General features: G+C 50.3%; 8 protein-coding genes across 8 annotated transcripts; 3 read left to right on the forward strand and 5 right to left on the reverse strand.

The window, feature by feature from the left end:
* Positions 1 to 483: 483 nt before the first annotated feature.
* Positions 484 to 3,243, reverse strand: culA (cullin culA; the record flags this gene model as incomplete). Its single annotated transcript, XM_056931977.1, has 6 exons — positions 484 to 672; positions 752 to 2,649; positions 2,725 to 2,795; positions 2,863 to 2,879; positions 2,964 to 3,033; positions 3,101 to 3,243. The coding sequence occupies 6 exons, from the start codon at positions 3,241 to 3,243 to the stop codon at positions 484 to 486; spliced, it is 2,388 nt and encodes a 795-aa protein (XP_056791936.1).
* A 989-nt stretch (positions 3,244 to 4,232) lies between these two features.
* N7539_002375 (cupin domain-containing protein) lies at positions 4,233 to 4,667 on the forward strand (the record flags this gene model as incomplete). The annotated part of the gene is made up of 1 exon (XM_056931978.1): positions 4,233 to 4,667. One exon carries the CDS (start codon positions 4,233 to 4,235, stop codon positions 4,665 to 4,667), a length of 435 nt encoding a protein of 144 aa, XP_056791937.1.
* A 196-nt stretch (positions 4,668 to 4,863) lies between these two features.
* N7539_002376 (phospholipase D regulator) lies at positions 4,864 to 6,050 on the reverse strand (the record flags this gene model as incomplete). The annotated part of the gene is made up of 2 exons (XM_056931979.1): positions 4,864 to 5,726; positions 5,801 to 6,050. The coding sequence occupies 2 exons, from the start codon at positions 6,048 to 6,050 to the stop codon at positions 4,864 to 4,866; spliced, it is 1,113 nt and encodes a 370-aa protein (XP_056791938.1).
* Positions 6,051 to 6,660: 610 nt separating this feature from the next.
* On the forward strand, positions 6,661 to 7,629 carry N7539_002377 (mitochondrial K+-H+ exchange-related family protein; the record flags this gene model as incomplete). The annotated part of the gene is made up of 3 exons (XM_056931980.1): positions 6,661 to 7,097; positions 7,169 to 7,224; positions 7,295 to 7,629. The coding sequence occupies 3 exons, from the start codon at positions 6,661 to 6,663 to the stop codon at positions 7,627 to 7,629; spliced, it is 828 nt and encodes a 275-aa protein (XP_056791939.1).
* Positions 7,630 to 8,984: 1,355 nt separating this feature from the next.
* Positions 8,985 to 10,365, forward strand: end3 (cytoskeletal adaptor protein SagA; the record flags this gene model as incomplete). The annotated part of the gene is made up of 3 exons (XM_056931981.1): positions 8,985 to 9,224; positions 9,308 to 9,539; positions 9,623 to 10,365. 3 exons carry the CDS (start codon positions 8,985 to 8,987, stop codon positions 10,363 to 10,365), a joined length of 1,215 nt encoding a protein of 404 aa, XP_056791940.1.
* A 413-nt stretch (positions 10,366 to 10,778) lies between these two features.
* N7539_002379 (putative SNF2 family helicase/ATPase PasG) lies at positions 10,779 to 13,628 on the reverse strand (the record flags this gene model as incomplete). The annotated part of the gene is made up of 4 exons (XM_056931982.1): positions 10,779 to 11,626; positions 11,689 to 12,430; positions 12,486 to 13,283; positions 13,356 to 13,628. 4 exons carry the CDS (start codon positions 13,626 to 13,628, stop codon positions 10,779 to 10,781), a joined length of 2,661 nt encoding a protein of 886 aa, XP_056791941.1.
* Positions 13,629 to 14,440: 812 nt separating this feature from the next.
* N7539_002380 (uncharacterized protein) lies at positions 14,441 to 16,201 on the reverse strand (the record flags this gene model as incomplete). Its single annotated transcript, XM_056931983.1, has 1 exon — positions 14,441 to 16,201. The coding sequence occupies one exon, from the start codon at positions 16,199 to 16,201 to the stop codon at positions 14,441 to 14,443; it is 1,761 nt and encodes a 586-aa protein (XP_056791942.1).
* An 819-nt stretch (positions 16,202 to 17,020) lies between these two features.
* Positions 17,021 to 18,076, reverse strand: N7539_002381 (dual specificity protein phosphatase family protein; the record flags this gene model as incomplete). The annotated part of the gene is made up of 1 exon (XM_056931984.1): positions 17,021 to 18,076. One exon carries the CDS (start codon positions 18,074 to 18,076, stop codon positions 17,021 to 17,023), a length of 1,056 nt encoding a protein of 351 aa, XP_056791943.1.
* Between the last annotated feature and the right edge of the window lie 1,475 nt (positions 18,077 to 19,551).

Below are 19,551 nucleotides of genomic sequence, written 5' to 3' on the forward strand. Positions count from 1 at the left end.
GTCGTATTTTCATTGTAAAAATGGCCAGACCGAAGGTGCTACCCCAAATACGCCTGTTGTCGAACGATCCTCCGCCTCTACTCATATAAAATTCTTTTGGCAGCTTCGGCCCAACCACTGAATTCATAGGATAAGGTATAGAATAATTAAGAAGCGCGACAAGTTTGAAAAAAAATAGAATTTGGGTTATCATTGCTATTGTCTTAACGCTATGATGGACGTTCAAATCATAAAATCAATGGTCAAGGCTTCCTGACCCTGCACATCTTCAACCTCACGATCCGGAGGACGTGTTTTTGAGCGCGACAGTGAGAGGTTTGCGGTATGTATTTCGCTGATTGCGACCGTCAGATGAATGCGAGCAGAGTGAGCAAGAAGTGGGCGGGACGAGAAAGGGAAGAAAGAAGGATGCGGATGGGATGGGTTGCGACATTTTTGAAACGCTCGGAAAGATGTAAACAAAAGGAGCAGGTGTCTTGCTGGTTAGGCAATGTAAGATATCTCATCTCCATCAAGACGCTCAATGTAGTCTTTCTCCATCAACGCTTCAATGTTCTTCTTGATATCTGACACTTGAGGCGGGAAGCGAGACTTGACTTGTTGGATGACTTCGTTCACAAGCTGGACGTGTCTCATCTTCTTGCGCGACTTCATGATTCGTACAATAGCGGACTGGATAGGCAGCGTTTTAGTTTCCACTCAAGCATCATCAAAGAATGTGCACTCAAAATCATCTCAAGAAAACGCTTACCTGGAGCAGCAACTTCCGGTCCTCTTCTATGGTCTTATGCGTATCGTCGGTTTCCACTTTCTGCTCGGACTTGATTTGAATATTGAGGTTGACCTTCAATTTCTTGTTCTTGAAGTTGTAGTTAAGAGAGAATGTGGCGGAGGGATCGGGCTTGGCGCCTTCGGGGCTAATGGTGAGTACTCGAGCCTTCAAGAAAATACTCAAGTTGGGATCGAGAAGCTCAGGGACCAGCTTGGTGGCTGCCTGAATATCAGTGTAGGAAAGGGTGTCTGCTTCGTTGAACAGGAGCAAGATACCCATCTGGTAGGTGGAGACTTGGAATGTGTATGGCACTTTCGCATTTTTGACGTAGTTCGCCTTGACTTCACCCTTACAAAGCTGCCACAGCCAAGTCAACTTACGGCCATTGTGCTTGTCGAAGTAGAACTTTGAGAATCGCTCAGCTGTGCGGTTGATCTCAATTGGCGCAGTGAAATCGGATGTGGGAGCCTGAAGAGGCCAAAAGCCTGTGCCCAGAATTTGGTAATGGGCATCAACTAGTCGCTTGCGGTCATCATCGTCCAGGACTTTGTCTTGCCAATCCTTGTAGCTTGCGTTAAGGTCCTTGGAAATTTGAATATCCTGGAACATACGCTGAAGCTTGTTGGTGTACTCGAAGCCGCACGCCTCCTTTAGCTTGCTGATCATGCTCGTCTCAGCATCATCTGAAACGGAGCTGACGTGCACAAGACGCTTTGCCAACATCTTTGAGTAGAACTTCTGGTACACATCTTTGTCTTCAATGTACTTGAAGACGGTCATGATCTGCACCAACATGTCTTCGAGCTCAGACTCTTCAGCGGCCTTTGATCCCTTTTTCAGAAGAGAGTCGGTGTAACGCGCCAACAGCTCGGGGGACTTTGTGGAACTTTCTTGACAGACTCGGTTGCGGTTGACAAATTCACGACAGGCATTATCCAAGGAGCGGACAAAGTCACTGTCGCCATTGAAGGCTTCATTGACCAAGTTTTGATATCGAGTGTGCACTTGTAGGAGAGCATCCACATACACCTTTGGCTCGAAGTTCTGGCTGTCACTGGCAACTTTTGCTACCGCAGCAAGGCCGGCTCTCTTCACATGACTCTCGAAAGTCGAGCGTAGAGGTTCCAAGGCGTCACTGATACGTGAGAGAAGGCGATACATCCGTGCAAGGTCCTCTTGGCGCTCATTGTCAAGCAAGACCTGGAATTCGTCACGAAGAAGGGTAGAGTGCGCGGCCACCAAAACGTCCAGGCAAGTCTCTGTGAGATCCTTCGCAACGTCCGGGTGGAGATAGAGTCCCACTCGAGCTTTCTCCTCGTCCAGGCGAGACTCGGCTTTTTTCATGTATTCAACCACGCTATTCTCCGCAACGAATTGTCGGGACTCATTCTCGTAGTACGTTCGAGTTGCAGCGATGAAGGGACGTTGGAAGTATTGTCGGCAGACCTCCAAGGTAGACCGCTTGCTGTCATTTTCGTCCAAGCCCAGGGAAACAAATGAGTCGACAATGCTCTTGATCTGGGACTGCTCAATGGTCTCGCCATTGCGCTGCTTCTCAATCAAGTTGAGCACGGCATCCATAACCTTCTCGTGGACGTTCTCAAAGAAGTCATCCTTCCATCTGACCAGATGCAACGTGTACACGTCGTAGACGTTCTTCTTTCCCTCATCAATCTCACGCTTCACCCAGTGACGGTTCAGGTAGCTGAAGAGATGGTTGACGTATTTCGCGGCGGTCGTGAAGCGAGTCCACTCGCGGATGTAGAACCCCAAAAGTGACTCTTCGGCGTGCCCCTTGGAGTGCTGGAGAACAACTTGAAGATGGCGAGAGAGATATTCTCCCAAAAGCTTATAGAGTTCCTCGCCCAACAAGTGCGCTAAGGAAGGTCCAACGTCAGCTCAGTCTTCGCGGAAGATCACAGTGACTTTCAGAAAAGAGGTTTGTAGCTTACCTCCACGATGCGCCTGTGGTCCATGATAGCTGGAGACGGCCTTCTGTGACGTGCAGAAGTTGTGTACGGCACTATTTGTTCAATCCCTTGTTAGCGGAAGCCAGGTGACATTGTCGGGCAGAGAGGTGAGGTACGAACGTGTAGAGGGCCATGTACTAGTCATGAGCAAAAAATGAAAAGTCAGTCCGGTTGAGCAGTAGATCTTGCAGGTGCTTTTGTGGGAAGCAGATTCAACTTACAGTCTTCATGTCAACACCCTCTTCCAGCTTTAGCATGACACTGTCAATCCCACCTTCCAGGAATGCCCATCTAAACTTATGTCAGTACTGCAAGTTCCAGGACATCTAGCGCTTCAAGATATATCAATTTGACTCACGTTTCAGTGAGATCATCCTTGTGCGGGGTCTGAAGCATGGCGGGAGCCATGGCGTCAAGGGGCGGAAGTGCCCTCAGGATTGTATTCGTGGTCTGAGATGCTTCGAACAATGTCAGCCATGTCCCTCGTGATGTATTCATCATCTTTTTCCTGGATTCGGAGCTCAGTAAGCGACGTACACAAGAGATGCGCTACTGGAGCGGATGATTATGTAGCGCCACAAGTCGCGCCGTCGGTAGCGTGCTGAAGAGTAGAAACGTGCTTCAACAAGAATGCCTGTGGCACGAAGAAAAAATGAACAGGGAGCTTTGAAAGATTTAGGTTTGCGATCAGGGCTGTGAAGGTGAGTAAAAAGTAAGCCAGAGGCAGATGGGATAGAAGTTGAAGAGGACTGATAAATGGATGAGGCCCATAGAAGGGCGTCAGGCGTGGGGAAGATAACACCTCTTTGAGGCAGGCGGTGAAAGCGGAAATCGGTCGCGAACTTTTCGAAGAATGGAAAGTCGCCGCACTATCGGTATCAGCAGTAGTGTGAAAGATCGTCCTTATCAGCCATCGTGATTTTAAACTTATCAATATCTGTTCCGGTAACGCTTGGGCGATCTATGCTTGCCAGCGCCTGCTCCACTAGGTACAAAGGACACGTCCAATGCACCCATACATTCAGCAAGTATCAAATGCGAGACAAGACTCACTTCAGGTACAATAGCAAGAATGTACATTGTGGACTGGTTGGTTTAACCTCGTATGTATATCAAGTTTGTCATCTGAGTAGCCTGAACATCAACACGCTTAAATCACCATTCGTGAGCTGATAAATGTGTTTACACTGGTTGCCATACACGCTCAATGCAAGCCTCTCTATCGAGGGGAGATTCATTGAGTGCTATTTAATGTTCATAAACACTTCTCCGGTCAATCCGCCGCTCATACATGAGAACAGATGACGTCACTTTGGGACTAGCGGCTCAAAGACCACAACTGCGGGCAAAGCGCTCGAAACAAACTCAAAGGGCCCTAACAAGACAGAACCACCGTGTCTTACCGTCCATTCACCACGATCAAAGTGACTTGTCGCCAGATTGACGCATGGAATGGCATTCCAAATACATCTATCCAATCGAAGTCCTTGATGATATACCATGGCGCATTCGATGCCACACGCACCGAACTTCAACGACGCCTGGAAGCAACTGGGGAGGTCGTACCCCAATGGGCCTATACCATGTACAGCAGGACACATTCTCACTCGACCACACATGAGGTTTTGGGCGTTGTTGCAGAACAAGCGCAGCTGTGCTTTGGTGGAGAAGGAGGCCCAGGACGTTTCGAGCCTACAGTGCGACAGGGTGACTTGATTGTCGTGTCTGCTGGGGTGGGTCACCGTCTTTTACGTGATCTCGGCGAGCAGAAATTCCAGACGGTCGGCTCCTACCCTGCCGGGAAACACTGGGACATGTGCTATCGCGAGGCAGGGGAGCAGGAAAATATCGACTCGATCCATGATCTGGCTTGGTTTCAGCGTGATCCCTTGTATGGTGATTTGGGACCGGCTCTACAGGTGTAGAGTAGACTAGAGATCACCATGTTCCAGCCCTTCCTGTCTCATGTTACTGGATCTTGTTTTTCATCACCGGAAGCTGGACCTGGGTAACTATTCTTTTGTACCAGTGGTTCAGTGTTTAACTCTTTCGACGAGCCTGTTTGGGAGGTCTATCAGTTAGTTCTACTGGAATGATGAGTGACCAATGGAGGTTGGGACATTACCTAAGAACACTCAGGCAAAATGTCAAAAGCCAAGCCAACAATGCAATCAAGAGTACAGATGCAAGGGCCTTTTGGCGTATGCATATCTGATCGTTGCGAGGATCGACGACCCGGTTAACCTCAGCCTCTGTACAGGCACCAGTCACCTCCGATAAGGAGTTGAATGCCAAGCTCAGATTGGCCGAGTCGAACACGATAAAGAATAAATCCAAAAGAATCAAGCGGGCTTTCGCGGAGGGGGAGCGTAGCCCAAGCGGTTTTGATGTGTATTCATCAACGGTGATGTACACCAAATATATGAGCGCTACAGCATCAACGATGACTGCCATTAGCGCGGATGGGCCTTGATTTGTATGGCCCTTGTCGGCCATATGTTGAAGCGACCCGCCTAGGGCCAGTGCCGACAAAGAGAAGCACCACACCGTGAGTCGCAGAATCAGTGGTACCATAGGGCTTCTCAGCAGCGTTGTATGGAAGCGCGTCAGCCACATCTGCCGCCGGCGAGACTTGGTGTGAAGCGGATGTTCCGGACTATCACCATCCAAGAGTCTTCCGCGCCACGGACTTGACAAGTCACCATGATTCTCATTCAACCAGTCTGGTGTGACCTCTTTTGATTCTTCGGCGGTTCCCTTTGGATACTGTATAAAGCGCGCAAAGGTCGTCCATCGTGATTCTCGTGCCGGCGAGGCTTCCTCGGACTGGGAACCGAGCGCTGGCGCGAAGTCCCGGCTTGCAACACCATAAGGAGAGTGATTGTGTTGGGCAACCTGCACGTCGCGAGGCTGTGAAGGCAGCAGCCGATCTGCGGCAGTAGTTGTATCGTCGTCTACGACTTCTTCGACCGACCGGATCCACGCTTCAGACTCACAGACGAGTTAGCCAGGTGGTCCGCGCTTCAGTTCTTTTTCTTGAAGCGATGTCAATCCCTACCTGGAAGTGTGCGCAATGTGAAGTGCTGCGATCGGCCAGCCTCATAGACCGCCAAGTCGTCCGCGGGTGACCTTGACAGAGCTTGCGAGTCAGGGTTATGGAGACTGGTGGAGTGGGTCTCTGGGTCGAGCTGCGTTGTCTGTGTAGGAGATAGGGCTGTGTCTATCGAAAGCTTCTCGGACAAGGAATGGGTGAAGTCCAGTTCTGGGACGCGAGCAAGCTTCGCGCCGGAGACAGTGGGCGGCTCCATTGCAGCAGCTGGTGATGAAGCGTGAATTGTCGTTTGGTTTTTAGATGACACTCTCCATCACTCATGTAGGCCGAGACTGATGGCAGGATTGTATGTTTAAGAGTGTGAGGTGCGGTGGAGAGGTGACACCCACGAGAAAATGTGTGTGAGAGAGAGAGAAAGAAAAAAAACAGAGGAAAGCAGGCGAGACCGCAATGCGAGCTCCGATCACTGGAAGGCTGGGAGGCGGGCAAGGATCCAAATTCTGGGTGTAGAACAGCGCCGAACTCAGCCCAGGCGGGCGAGCCCAACACGCGTGATGACCCGTCGCGGAATGACGTCTCCGAGCGCTCCCTGCTGACCGAACTCTTGGCTTAGCCTCCGCTCCGAACATTATCAGATATTATATTCGCCGTCTTCCTGTTTTCTGTATTGATGTGAAAAAGCTTGTTCTCGCATAGTAATCCGTCATAGCCCTGCCATTCATTTGCCAGCCAAGGTCTCTGTCATTTGGATGGAGAGCATTCCATAAGCCTTTCCTTTGTGTCAGCTCGAACCACTCGGGCCCTCGCCAGCAACCTTTCCTCTCATAATCACCAAAAAAAGGCCCACCACACGGCTCCTGCTCAAGATGCGCCTCTTCCTGATCCCCATCTCAACGAAAAGAGCATTGATATACGCTCGACCCTTGCGGCGAGATGCTGCAAAGGAACTTTCACTACTTGACCGGGCAACGAGCAAGGCTGCGGGGACATGGGCCAAGTGGGAGGAGGCAGAGTCAGGATGGAAGAAGCATCTGGCCAGCTGGGGTAATCGAGTTCAACAGCGAATCCCCTTTGAGGAATGGGGTTTAAAGAGTATTCCATCCCTCAAGCAACAGCGGCGCATCGATGAACACCACGGCACAAGACAGATCGATGTGCTGTATCCTGCCAATGCCATTCGCCGAGAGAACATCCCACAGATGCTGCGCAAAATTGCTACTGAGCGTCAGGAATTTCATAGGAAGCAAATGTGGTGGAGCTTGGGGCTTTCGCCGCTGACCGCGCCATTTGCAATCATTCCCATGTGAGTGACTGTTTCAGGCCCCGGTCAATCGATGCGCACCTCGTTACTAATGTCATTGCGCTGAGTCGCAGAGTTCCCAATATCCCCTTCTTCTATCTAGTGTATAGAGGCTGGTCGCATTGGCGCGGTGGGTCCAGGGCTCTGTTCCAAGTCATAGTTTGATGCGACTCGCTAACCCCAGAAATTCTCTTCGCTAGCGCTGAATGGATCACGGCACCTGGAATATCTCGTGGATAACGATCTAATCACGCCCATGTCGATGTTAGATCTCGAGCAGCTTTATGCCACGCGAGCATCCCGTGTCTTGAACGACTCGCCAATTGATACTCCGCCAGCCGAGCTTGTCGAGGATATCGAGCAGAGCGATGACCGAGTGTTGCTAAAGATGTCGGATGCGAAGAAATTGGCCACCATGCTCGATGCTCCGGAGCTTGCTCTTGAGGCGGAGCGGGCAATCGTTCAGGTTACCGAGCAGCTGGAGGCTCGGAGAAAGAAAGATCAAGAGGCGCAGTCAGAGAAGAAAAAGTCATGAGTCGGGAGGGGAAATACTTCTTCGTTGTGAAATTGTCCACAGTTGAGGGAATGTTTGATCCACGTTCCAGCTCCCACGCTGCCAGGACATGACAGAAGAGCCTCAATGTACGATAGACGATATACACCGATTCCTACCGATGCCATAGACCTTACACCTATGAATCAACCTTATGTGAATGTGATCTTGTCTTTATACTTCTATCGAAAAGCTCCTGTCCGCCTGCTGAAGATATGCATCAAGTAGTAACCTCACTTCAACGGATTGGAAAAATCAATTCCTGATCCTGACTCACAGATATACAGCATGACTGCCGCGCCATATGTCGCATATCCCCGTCAATTCGAATTGAGTATCGACAGACATTCGATTGGGACTGGCGTATAGAATTAGGTAAGTTAGTACCTAGTCTTTGGTAAAGTGCCTGTTGGCTGTGATGGAAACCTACCCTATCCACGAATGGGGCTGGCAATATACCTGGGGGTGGGCTCACATGGAAATATGTATTTTTGATTGTGAGGTAGACCTAGCCGGCGGAATGGAATGGAATGGATGATCAGTACGTTGATAATTTACGTGCAGGCCATCGGCTTCCTGGAAAAGTCGATACATAAGGCCCGCAATGGATGGACTGGAGCCTGAAAATAGAAGTCAATCTCGTAGAATCTCCTCATCATCAGCGCAGCTCTCTACATCTATCGCCCTGACTGAGAAACGAAGGACAAGCGAATACGTAACCCAACCGAGCATGGTGCGGAAACGCGACCGTTGTTGGGTTGACACGTGAAAAAATGGAAATAAGTGGAGCCGCAGCTCAGAGCGGCGAGCCCAAAAAGAATCGGAATGATAAGAGTGAGATTCGAACTCACGCCCCGTAAACGAGATCAGGATTTTATGTCAAGGTGAACCTTAACCTGACGCCTTAGACCAACTCGGCCATCTTACCAACTTGATGCACAGGTAAATACATTTTGGTTTTATGAAGGATCACACATGAGACAAACGTCTGATGTGCAGCTCAAACTGTCAGGTAGCACCGCCCCTCGCCTCCTCAAAGTTCTCAAGAGCTTATCTTGTTGTCCTACGGAATCTGAGCATTCGCTAGAGTGAAAGGGCTTCACCCTGTATGATAAAGCATCCCGAATGTCAACAAATAGATTCGTAGAGCCATCCAAAGCGGACTATACCGTTTGAGTGTTTAGCACTATTCCCCGTCCCTATCGGTCGCGGTATCCAACGATGACCTCAGAATCCCCTGAGCTTGAGTAGGCCGGACCGCATTCAACCCATCCTCTTCCCCGCCGCCGGTCTTCCGTCCTCGTTGTCTATACTCCACCCCCAGCTGCAAACACAACATGTCGAACAAAAAGATCGAGCAATGGGAAATTGAGCGCTATTGGGAGATTTTCTCCGGGTTATCCAATGGACAAACTCATCTGAATAGCTCCCAGGCTGCCTCGGTGCTGCGCAACAGTGGTCTCCGAGACGAGCAGCTAGAGAAGGTCTGGGATATTGCGGACGTGGACGGAGATGGAGAGCTGGACTTTGAAGAGTTCTGTGTTGCAATGCGCCTGGTCTTTGACCTAGTCAATGGCGTAAGTGATCACTGCGATATGTCGACCGCCGATTGTCCAATCCACCAACAAGCGAACATAGCTGACCGTCCATGACTCCTCAGGAGCTCCAAGATGTCCCGCCCGTGCTGCCGGACTGGCTCGTCCCGGAATCCAAATCACACCTTGTCCAAGCTACACGGGCATTGCACCGTCCAGAACAATTTGAACGGATAGAAGACGAGGATGAGTCTCTCGGACTGAAGGATGGGTTCGACTGGTATATGAAGCCCGCCGACAAGTCCAAATATGAGGAGATCTACAACTCCAGTCGCACCCAACGCGGCGACATTACCTGTGAGCTAGCCTTGCGTTCCCCCTGTCCTTGAGTTCTCACGCGGAACCCCATGGAGGACAGAATTACTCATCCCAAGATTTAGTCGAGTCACTACAACCTCTTTACGAGTCTCTGGACGTCCCAGACACCGACATTCGCTCCGCGTGGAATCTCGTCAACCCCTCCGCAGCGCAAGCCATCAACAAGGATGCCGCCCTGGCGTTCCTTCATATCCTGAATTATCGCCACGAAGGCTTCCGTATCCCACGCAGCGTCCCCGCCTCGCTGCGTTCCTCGTTTCAAAGCAACCAGATCGACTACCAGATCGACAACAATACTCGTCCTGCGCAGCGCTGGGGGACTGAGGGCAACCAGGAGACGCGGACTGGCCGCAAGGCTAAATTCGGAGATACATATCTCAGCCGATTGGGTGTTGGTGGCAAGGGATCTTATCAGCCCAAGGGCACGGACTTCAGTGAGACGCTCCAAGATGAGGAGTGGGAGAAGGTTCGCCTGCGCCGAGAGCTGGCCGAGATGGAGGCCAAGCTGAAATCTGCTCGAGAAGCATCCGAGAACCGCCGGGATCGGCCCCGGAACGATGGTCGGCCCAATTGGGTCCTGATCAAGAAAGAGGCGCTGCAGCTCTTGGAGTACAAGGAGCGTGAACTCCGCGAGCTCCGGGAGGGTGTCGGCCGTGCCAAAGACGGTCAGGAATTGGAAAGGGCGCGTGAGGATGTCAAGACCGTTGGCGAGCAAGTCGAAAGCTTGAAGACACACCTGGCTCAGCGTCAGGCCATTTTGGCAGACCTTCGTCATGAAATTGAGGAAGAGCGATCTCGGCGCTAAGCATTGAATACCCATAAAGTATTTTATTATTCTATATCAATTTTTTTGTCGTCCCTTTTCCCGTCCGTTCTTGAAAAGGCTCACGAGCGTGTCTGAGTCACGTTGTAAAGAAGGCACCGTGACGTCCTATATAAATGTCGAGAATAAGATTATACATCGTACACGTCTAAGGTGTAAGCAACCGCGACCATGCACCAGCTTTTGGGCCAAGCAGAGAACGATCACACCAGCCGCGCCTCCAACGGGATCGTGTCTCAAATAAGACAGGCTGAAAGCAATTAAGAGAAATAGATAGAGCCCAGTTTGAACGCCAGCACCAAATGTCGCAGGACATCGAAAGCCACATCAAAATATCATGCCTGGGAGGCCGCGCACCGCGGGCGGTTTCCAGATAGCATGAGTCGTTCCGATGACTACGCCATAAGGGACTCGCCAGCATCACGTTTGGTTTCGACAGAGACGAAAGCCGGTCCCTTTTGCTCGAGACCCTTCTCCGCCCGGGCGAAGGCCTCCTCGCTCCTATCAGTCAAGATTTGGAGGTCCTCCTCGGAGAGAATTGATGCCGGATCGGCGCCGGTCTCGAAGCGCTCGAACTCGTCGTCACCGAGCGCCCTCCGAAGTTCTTCGGCATCATGGGCATTTCCAGTGTCAAGCAGTGACCGGAACTTGCCCTTTTGGATGACCAAGCGTTCAAGACGTCGCTTGGAGTCCGCCTTCTCGAGCAGTGTCTGCTCAACGGTTCCCTTTGTAGCGAGTCTGTACACAATCACGGGTCTGGTCTGACCAATTCTGTGGGCTCGATCCTGGGCCTGAAGATCCTGTTGCGGATTCCAGTCAGAATCAAATAGAATGACAGTGTCGGCAGCAACAAGATTGATTCCTTGACCACCGGCACGAGTACTGAGTAGGAAAATCTTGTGTTTCTTGTCGGTGTTAAACGCTTTGATTTGGGCTTGACGGTCGGCTTGCGCGATGGCACCATCGATCCGGCAGCAAGGCCACCTGCGCAGCTGTGTCGCCCAATCTTCGAGAATGTCAAGCTGCGTCTTGAACTGGGAGAAGATGAGGATCTTGTGACCCTTCTTGAAGAGGTAAGGCACTAGACGGTCCAGGAGCAGCATTTTTCCTGACGCCGTGACAAGTGTCTCGTCGACAGTTGATGATTCGTCCATCCAAGGCCAGTAGAAGTTGTGCGGAGAATTGCATGCAAGACGAGCTTGCATGATCGGGTTCATCATTTTCTTTTGACTGATCTCTCTTTCTGTTTCTCTTGTTAGCTAGTCCTCGAACGAAAATGTTAACTATTGCCTAGGTACGACGTACTAGCAAGTTTCAAGTTGTTGGCTCTTTCGATTTCCTCCAACTCGGTATCATCAGGCTGTACGTCGTCTTCCTCATCCTCCTCGATTCCTTGTTCAAGCTTGCGCAGTTTGGTGTTAAACTCTCGGTCACTGATATCTTTATAGCTTTGGTTCGCTCGACGCCGTCGACCCGAAGCGGGATTTCTTTCCGAGACGTCGTCTTTGGTCGTACGCTGAGACTTATTTGGTGTTTGGGCCTCATCGCTGTCATGGCCGCGCTTCAAGCTACGAGAACGTGTAGGCATCGAGCTTTTTGCCGTTAAACGTTCCAAAGCCTTGCCTTCGAGATACTGACGGCCAGTACCGCTCAGAATTTCCCTATAGAGCTCTTTCTGCTCAGGCGTAAGTGGTGCGTAGAGGATATACTCGCGCTTCTTTGGCAGCGAAGTTTCCACATCGGTTTTGACCCGGCGAAGTAGGAATGGCTTTAAGATGGAGTGCATTGTGGTCACCAAGTTGCGCTTCCGACGCTCAATTACCTCTGCCTTTCCTGAATCATCCAGAACGGACGAGAAGTCGAACCAACTTTCAAAGCTGCTCAAGTCGTTGAACACTTCTGGAAGAAGGAAATGTAGTAGAGACCACAATTCGGAAATATTATTCTGCAGTGGTGTACCCGTAATGAGCAATCGGTTCGCCGAGTTGTAGGTCATCAACTCTTTGATGAGCTTGCAATTCATGTTCTTCAGACGGTGGCCCTCGTCCTAGAGGAGTAATTAGCGCGCGACAACCTGGTACAGGGTATCTTTCAAAACATACCACGACAATGTATCGCCACTGATACTGTCCCAGGAATTTCGAGTCATTGATGCATATGTCGTAAGAGGTGCAAACGACAGGGAAATCCATTTTGCCTTGGTCTCGAGTTTTCATGTGCTTGCTGCGAAGAGCCGCACGCTCCTCCTTTGTTCCATGATACAAAACCGTTTCGATGGTGGGAGTCCATCTTTTGAACTCATCGATCCAGTTGCTTAATGTGCTGAGCGGCGCAGCAATAAGATACGGACCCGAGACATTGTTCTCCTTCAAGAACGCAATCATTGAGATAGCTTGCACGGTCTTGCCTAAGCCCATCTCATCCGCCAGTATGCCACACAATCCGTTCATCCACAACGTTTTCATCCACTCTAGACCCTCCAGTTGATAAGTGCGCATCTTGCCACCGGTAACGAGAGAAGGCTGCTGCGTCGCAACGAGCTCCTGTTCACCAAGAGCTGTAGGCTTAGCCTCATAGTCTTCTGCAGCCTGCTCGAGGGCCTCTTGGACAGTTGGATTGCCCTCTTCGATTTTGACATCCGCCTTTTGGAAATAGCTGGAAATTTTGCTCCCATCTGGTCCGCTTTTCCGAGAACGGCCTCTTCTCTTTCCTGCACTTGTGTCATTGGCAGCGGTGTCTTCGGGCGCGCCAGTATCTTCCTTGGGCTTATTTCTTGTTTCCCGACGAGCAGCGACTGTGGATTTTGGTTTGGGCTTTTGCTCGGATTGTTGGTGAGCAGCACGTTGTCTTGCCTCTTCTTGTTGCTTCTTCATTTTCTCTGACATGATCGCTACAAAGACCTTGATTGAGCCATGATTGCGTCAGTAACGAGAATCGCATTTAGAAGATGGAGAAAAGTAGTGGCCGATTACCGAGCTTGTTTTCAACAGGTGCATTAGAGCCTTTGCCTTGACGTCCATTCCCTCTGTGTCTTCTGCTTCACCAGCCGCCCCGGAGGAGCCGTGCCTAGATGCACTGGCGTCATTCTCAACATCGCCGTTGTCATTCTTGGCTCTCTCTTCGATGAACTCTTTGGAGCCTGGCGCAGATGTGTCGGTCACTGGCGAAGATGCTGCCGTCGATTCTGGCTGAGTTGTCCCAGCCCGGGAGTCGCTGGGCGTCAAAGAAACCTCCGTTGTAGACATTGCGTGAGCGACAAATATCTTCGCAAATTATTCCAGCAAGAGACCCGAGACCGTGCAGATCAAAGATTCTGTGTTTGTGGAATTGTGCGTCTTCTTAGATCTCGATCCGGGCGCGGCTCGACGTCATTTCCAGGGGGTTGAGATATATCACAAAATCCAGATTTTAAGAGGGCTGGCAAGTGGCGACGTTTTCTGGGACTCTTAACTGCTTGCTGCTTTCAGAGCCTTTCTCCCATGGAGTGATTCACGGCGACCTCCTTGAATTTTGGCGAGTTCATACTTCGAGTTCCTTTGAATGCGCGTGCCCGACGCGGGTTTTCGCGTCAAGTGCACGGGCCATTCCCAAAAGGGCAAAATGGATTTTTTAAGCAGATGGTAGTAGTGTCTGACTGTATTATGTACCCCAGTTGATCCGCGAATAGGATCAAGTTTCATCAGAATTAGAATTTACGCACATCAAGGTGAAAGGTGCAGGAAAACTACTTTGTACCGTTGTACAATAACTCTATGAATGAAACTAATGGAAGGAGGCTGTGGATTTTGGGATTCTTCCATTCAATCATTACTGCAATTCATGCAGCAAGACGAAGTGATTCTCGAAAGATATGCAAGTGGTGTCGGAACCACGTGCCTATTTCCTTGGCTGGTCGAAATCGCCGGAAAACTGCCGTCAATACCTGTTAGCTCCGTGATCATGAGTAATAATGTCTTCGATTGAATAAACACCCTTCATGCTGCTATCAAGCCTGACCCTTTCCTCGATTGCTCCGCCACGGCGGGGTTTTGGGTAGCTCATACCGATCCTGTGTCAGCTAGACTTCGTGATCAGGCTCCGCGACATCTCCGCTCTCAACGTTGGGCTGGGCATCGAGGATTTCCTGCAGCTGGTCATCAAATTGATGGATGTCGGCCAGCAATTGATCTAGATTTTCGTCTCCTTCTTCCTCGCCGTCATTGCCTGACGTGTCTCGTTCATCGTTCTCTTCAGACCCAACAAGGAGTGCAGTACACGCTTTCGCGGAGGCATCAGCGAGCTCTTGGTAGCGCTTCTCCAGCTGTGACTGCCAGATTCCCTCCGTGATATCGCGCGCCGTGAAGAAGCGAGAGTGGGGAGGTCCCTGCCCGGAAACGACTACAAAAGCATTCTGGACTCGTAGCTCAGAAGCGTCATTTTGAGACGGAGTTGAAGACCCCTGACCAGACACACACTGCCCGAGGCAAGACTTAGATGTTCCGTTCTCACCAAGGGCCTTTCCCATTCTCGCACTACAAGGCATCTGGCTCTGAGAATCATTCGATTCAGAGATGTGCGCCTGCCACCGGGCCATGGAGCGCCCCTTTTGCTGTGCCTGAGAAGATGTCTGACTTTGGGTACGGACATTAATCACAGGTTCTGACTCGTCAATTGGAGGCATATTTGATGACGCTGACGATGTTGATGAAGCAGTCTCGTCATCACGGTCTACTTCCTCACTTGCAAGGGGATAACTCCATCTGACGCGCTTCTTTGGACGTGTCCCACCCCCAGGAGTGTCGATGACTTCGACTCCATTGCTCCAACGTCCCGCCAGGTCGCGGGGAAGGCCTCTCGCCTCCAAGAAGCGCCAAGCAGCACGCAGGTTGCCCATTGAACAAATGAACAGCTCCTTCTCCTGCATGTCGAGGACATCATCATCCCATGTGTTCAAAGCGCTAAGCTTGTAAACTTGCTTAGTTATGGGAAGTGAATGTGTGATCATGAAGTGAAGCTGTCTTTTGAGTTCTTGTTCAACGTGCTGAGTCTCAACTTGCATGACTTCATAGAATTGATCCAAGTGGGCTGCGGCTCTTTTCGCTTGTTTCCGACTAAGGCCAAGCTTTCGCACGGTGTTTTCCCAGGATTCTTTGCTCAGGATATTATCCAGTATTTCCATTCTGATGGGTCGAACAAGGTCTCCCCATTTAGGACGGGAATTTCTATGCTCAGCAAAACTTGAGATTTCAACTTCCGGGGAATCAACGTCCTTCACTTGGGGGAATTCATGGCTTTTGTGATCAGCTGTGTTGGATCCAGCATCTGGATTGTCGTTCTGTACTTGGCTCGAGGAGGTTTCATTCGCTCCCAATCCTGCGCTTAAGTCTCCAACTGCTCTATTCCGAGCATCGAAAGCACTATTGTCCATAGAGCTGGTTCTTGCTGGCTCTTCGAAAAGTGCATCGTTGACTTGGCCTGGCATCATCGATAGTGGTCCAGGGTGGTATGACTCTCGCGGAAGAGGCCGCAGACCACGAAGACGTCTCTCTGAATCCTCCATGATCCGACACAAGTGGCCCTCTCTGGAGCCAGTCGGAATGGGCTCATTCCGGGCACTCATACTGGGAAACGCCGCCGGTGGAAGGGCCGGATCAAAAGCTGGGATAGTAGGGCGTGTGGGTCCCTTATGCTTCTTCGGAAGAGGGTAGTACTCTCGACCTTCTCTCTGGGCACGATTCATTCGAATTTGCTCGAGGAACTCTTGCTGTGTGAGTTCTTGCCCGGGGTATGGATCCGGGGACTGCCTCGCCTTGGGAGTTTTCTTTTTCCTGGTACCCATCCTGGGTTCGATTTTAGGGCGTAGAGGCCAAGGGACCCGTATCGGTGACACTTGGGACTAGCGAGGTAAGCAGAGAATCGTCGAGACTCTGGACGTGATTCTCAGGGTAGAACGAGACGTATGGTCCACTAAGTTTGCGGTGACGGTCAGTACGGAAGGCTTGAATCTTGCAGCATAGAGGCATCTCTTAGATGAACAGCACCTATGAATAAGGCTTCGCTCTGCTCCGAGGTCCTAGATGCGCTGAATGATGTATCAACAGAGCATATGCAAAAGACGTTGGAACACTCGCGGATGCACGTTACTGGGAAACGCAAAGTCAACTCTTGGTGTATGGGAGAAAGGGAAGCGAAGACGCACACGGGTGAAATGCAGGAAGAGTGTTTGTTGAATATCATGGTGGTGATGATGGTAAGTAAACAGATCCACCTTCTGTCAAAGCTCAGACCAAAGGTTCAGACTGAATAACAAACAAATGGTTGATCCGATAGTGAGAAAACAGCAAAAGTTTGCGACGGCAATGATCGACTAATCACAAAGTCGCGGCCATAGTGGTCTGGATAGCGCTCATATGCATTTGATTACAGCTATCATTGAGTTTTAAGAATCTAAGTATCATAAAATCCGGTTGTTTTGAAACTCCTATTCAACACAAATTGGTATCACGTTGCAAAGGGCACGGTATGGCACCTTAGTTCCCAAATCTTGACACAACATTAAACGACACAGACAATATCCCCACAAACAAGTGCGGACAGCTAATCAACAACGGGGTTCCGAAATCATACTCATCATCCCACAAAGCGAGATCATGAGCCCTTAGTCAAACTGACTCTGAGATGGTGGTGGTGGCCGTCTATCAATGGGACCATCGGGCTCACTCATCATCCGGGTTTGATGTTGCTGGAGATCGGGTTCAGAGCCTTGATGCTCCGAAAACGTGCGCTTGTGGGAGAGAAGTGTGGACGGATCACCTGTCGTGCCAAGATCTCCGGCTGATCTTTGAACAACCTGCCGATCTGCCCGACTTTCTCTCTCAACATCCCGTTTTGCGGCCAAGATGGACTCAAACGCACGAAGAAGACTTTTATGTTCTTCTGACAGGTACAAAGAGGGTCGGGTTTGTTGAACTGTATCGGTAGCGACGGCGGCAGTCAGGTTGAGCATGACCATCAAGTAAGCAATGATGACTATGGCCGAGCGATCGTTTCCCGTCTCACAGAACACGAGAACCTTCTTTGGTACGTCGGCCCAGCGGGAGCTTGATGGATCTGAGAAGTCAGGTCCATTGTCATCAAGTCCTGCGAGATGGTCATTGATACGTCGGATGGCTCGAGGAAGAAGGGAGATCATCTCCTGATTGTCGAGAAAGTCAACGGTGTCAGCGGAGATACCAAGTTGTCTGGCGGCCTTGTCCCCAGAAAGTAGGCCTGCCCTGGCAGCTTGGTGACTTCGGATTCCGAGTAGGAGGGTGAACCCTTCGTTTTGCAGTAGCTGATGATCTCTGAGACAACCCAAAGGGCCCAGTGACAGGAAGGGGAGGATGTCGTGAGGGACACGGCGCATTTCATATCTCCAGGATGGAAGTACAGGCGGTTCGCTCAAGGCTGCAAAGTGGAATAGCTCGAAGAAACCATGGCTGACGAATTCACCCTCAGTAAAGATATGTCCTTCTCGGGTAAAGGCTGTGTTCACCATGACTGCGGCAGCCGCTGCAGCATCATTCAGCTGAGCGGGGCCAGGGCGGCCGTCCTGTGGAAAGAGCACTTGAGGTGGCTCGATGTAATTATCGATATCCATATTCTGCGCCTGAGGATCATCGGCTGCCCTGACTGCTAGTTGCACGGCATTCCACGTGGTTGGAGGTGGAAACATAAGCGTGGCCAGTAACTGCGCACCAGTGGATGAAGATAGAAGCGCATAAATTATTGACGGTCCTTTGGAAAGACTGTATGGTTTGTACAAGTCGTACAGCCTTACCAGCTGGGACTGGAAAAATGGAGCTTGATATGATGTCGAGAATAGGAAAGAGATTCGCGAATAGGGCCATGTTGAACGGGCGTCACGCGGGCGGTGACGAATGTTGTCAACAAAGGCGAGTTTTATCGGAGATAAACTCGCAGAGCGGTCGAGTTGTTCGAAAGCTGCCCTGGAGATAAACTCGCAGGGCAGGGAGTGAGGTTAACAGAGTCAGTAGTATGTCTTTGGTAGCAAAATCAAAGTCGATACCCAGTGTGGTTCTCCAAAAGTGAGTCTTGCCCAATCCGTCACCAACCGTATTTTGATTTCGAAAAAAAAAAACAATAACACAGAAATCTGGAAAACCAACCACGGCCTTATATCTCGATTCAAAGCGGCGTCTGTCAGAATATACTTCATGAGTCCATGGTCATAGTCCATCGTCCATAGTCCATACTCTTCTGTACTATCAGTATCACTATCCAGTGATCCACTGAGTGTAAATCTCCTCGATATAACGACGATGGCTGCCCCACATGCTGATACCATGTACGTGTAAAGTTCGAACACATTTCAGATGCAATACAACACCGTACCTTATACCTACATATACTCTATAACTAGTCACATATCATTATTGTGATCTCCCAATTGGGCGGTGCCTGACACTAAGTGATGTAAGTCATCACAAAAAGGAGCGGGATCTCCCAATTGCCCTGCGGGTGGGGACGGGAGCCGAAGCGGATTGTTTTCAAACAAAGTGGAGCTGCTCCCGACGCACTGGAGATCCTTGCATTCAACAGAAGCACGAAGGGCATATTATGGGACAATAAGTGAAGATTTTCTCGTGGAGGTTGTGAGTGCTGTCAACCTGCGGACCTAGGGAGATCATACCATAGACTATCTAAGTAGTACTCACGCAATAAGTACTGACAGCGAAGATAATAGAGAGGGACAGGTTACAACAGGAGGCATGATTCGAGTCATACAGTAGAGCCACCCTAAGAAGTCTAGCACGGGTGAGTGACGAACAATAACATGCGCGGATTGGAGGCAAAATGGGTGAGCTCCAGCTCATAACTATCAAAGCAGTCGGAGAACGCTAGCGGTAATTGCTGAGACACATCTGGTGAGTATGAGTAAGTAGCCACCTGGAGGTACCTAGTAGGTACCTAGGTACTGAGTAGCTCCCGTCTAGAAGACAATCAATAAGCGCCCAGTGACTTCAGTATCTCTCCTTCCAGTCAGTCATCTGGACTTTCAAAGTTGCGCTTCGCTTCAGCAACTTTCACCGCGGGCTCTGTAGGCCTAGATTAACAGATTTTGTCTTTACATCAAACCAAGCCCATCTGTATCGACTCTGTGCTTGGTAGAACAGTTTTGACTCATTG

The sequence above is a fragment of the Penicillium diatomitis genome, assembly GCF_028827545.1.
Source record: "Penicillium diatomitis strain IBT 30728 chromosome Unknown utg000003l_segment0_segment0, whole genome shotgun sequence".
Lineage (NCBI taxonomy): Eukaryota > Fungi > Ascomycota > Eurotiomycetes > Eurotiales > Aspergillaceae > Penicillium > Penicillium diatomitis.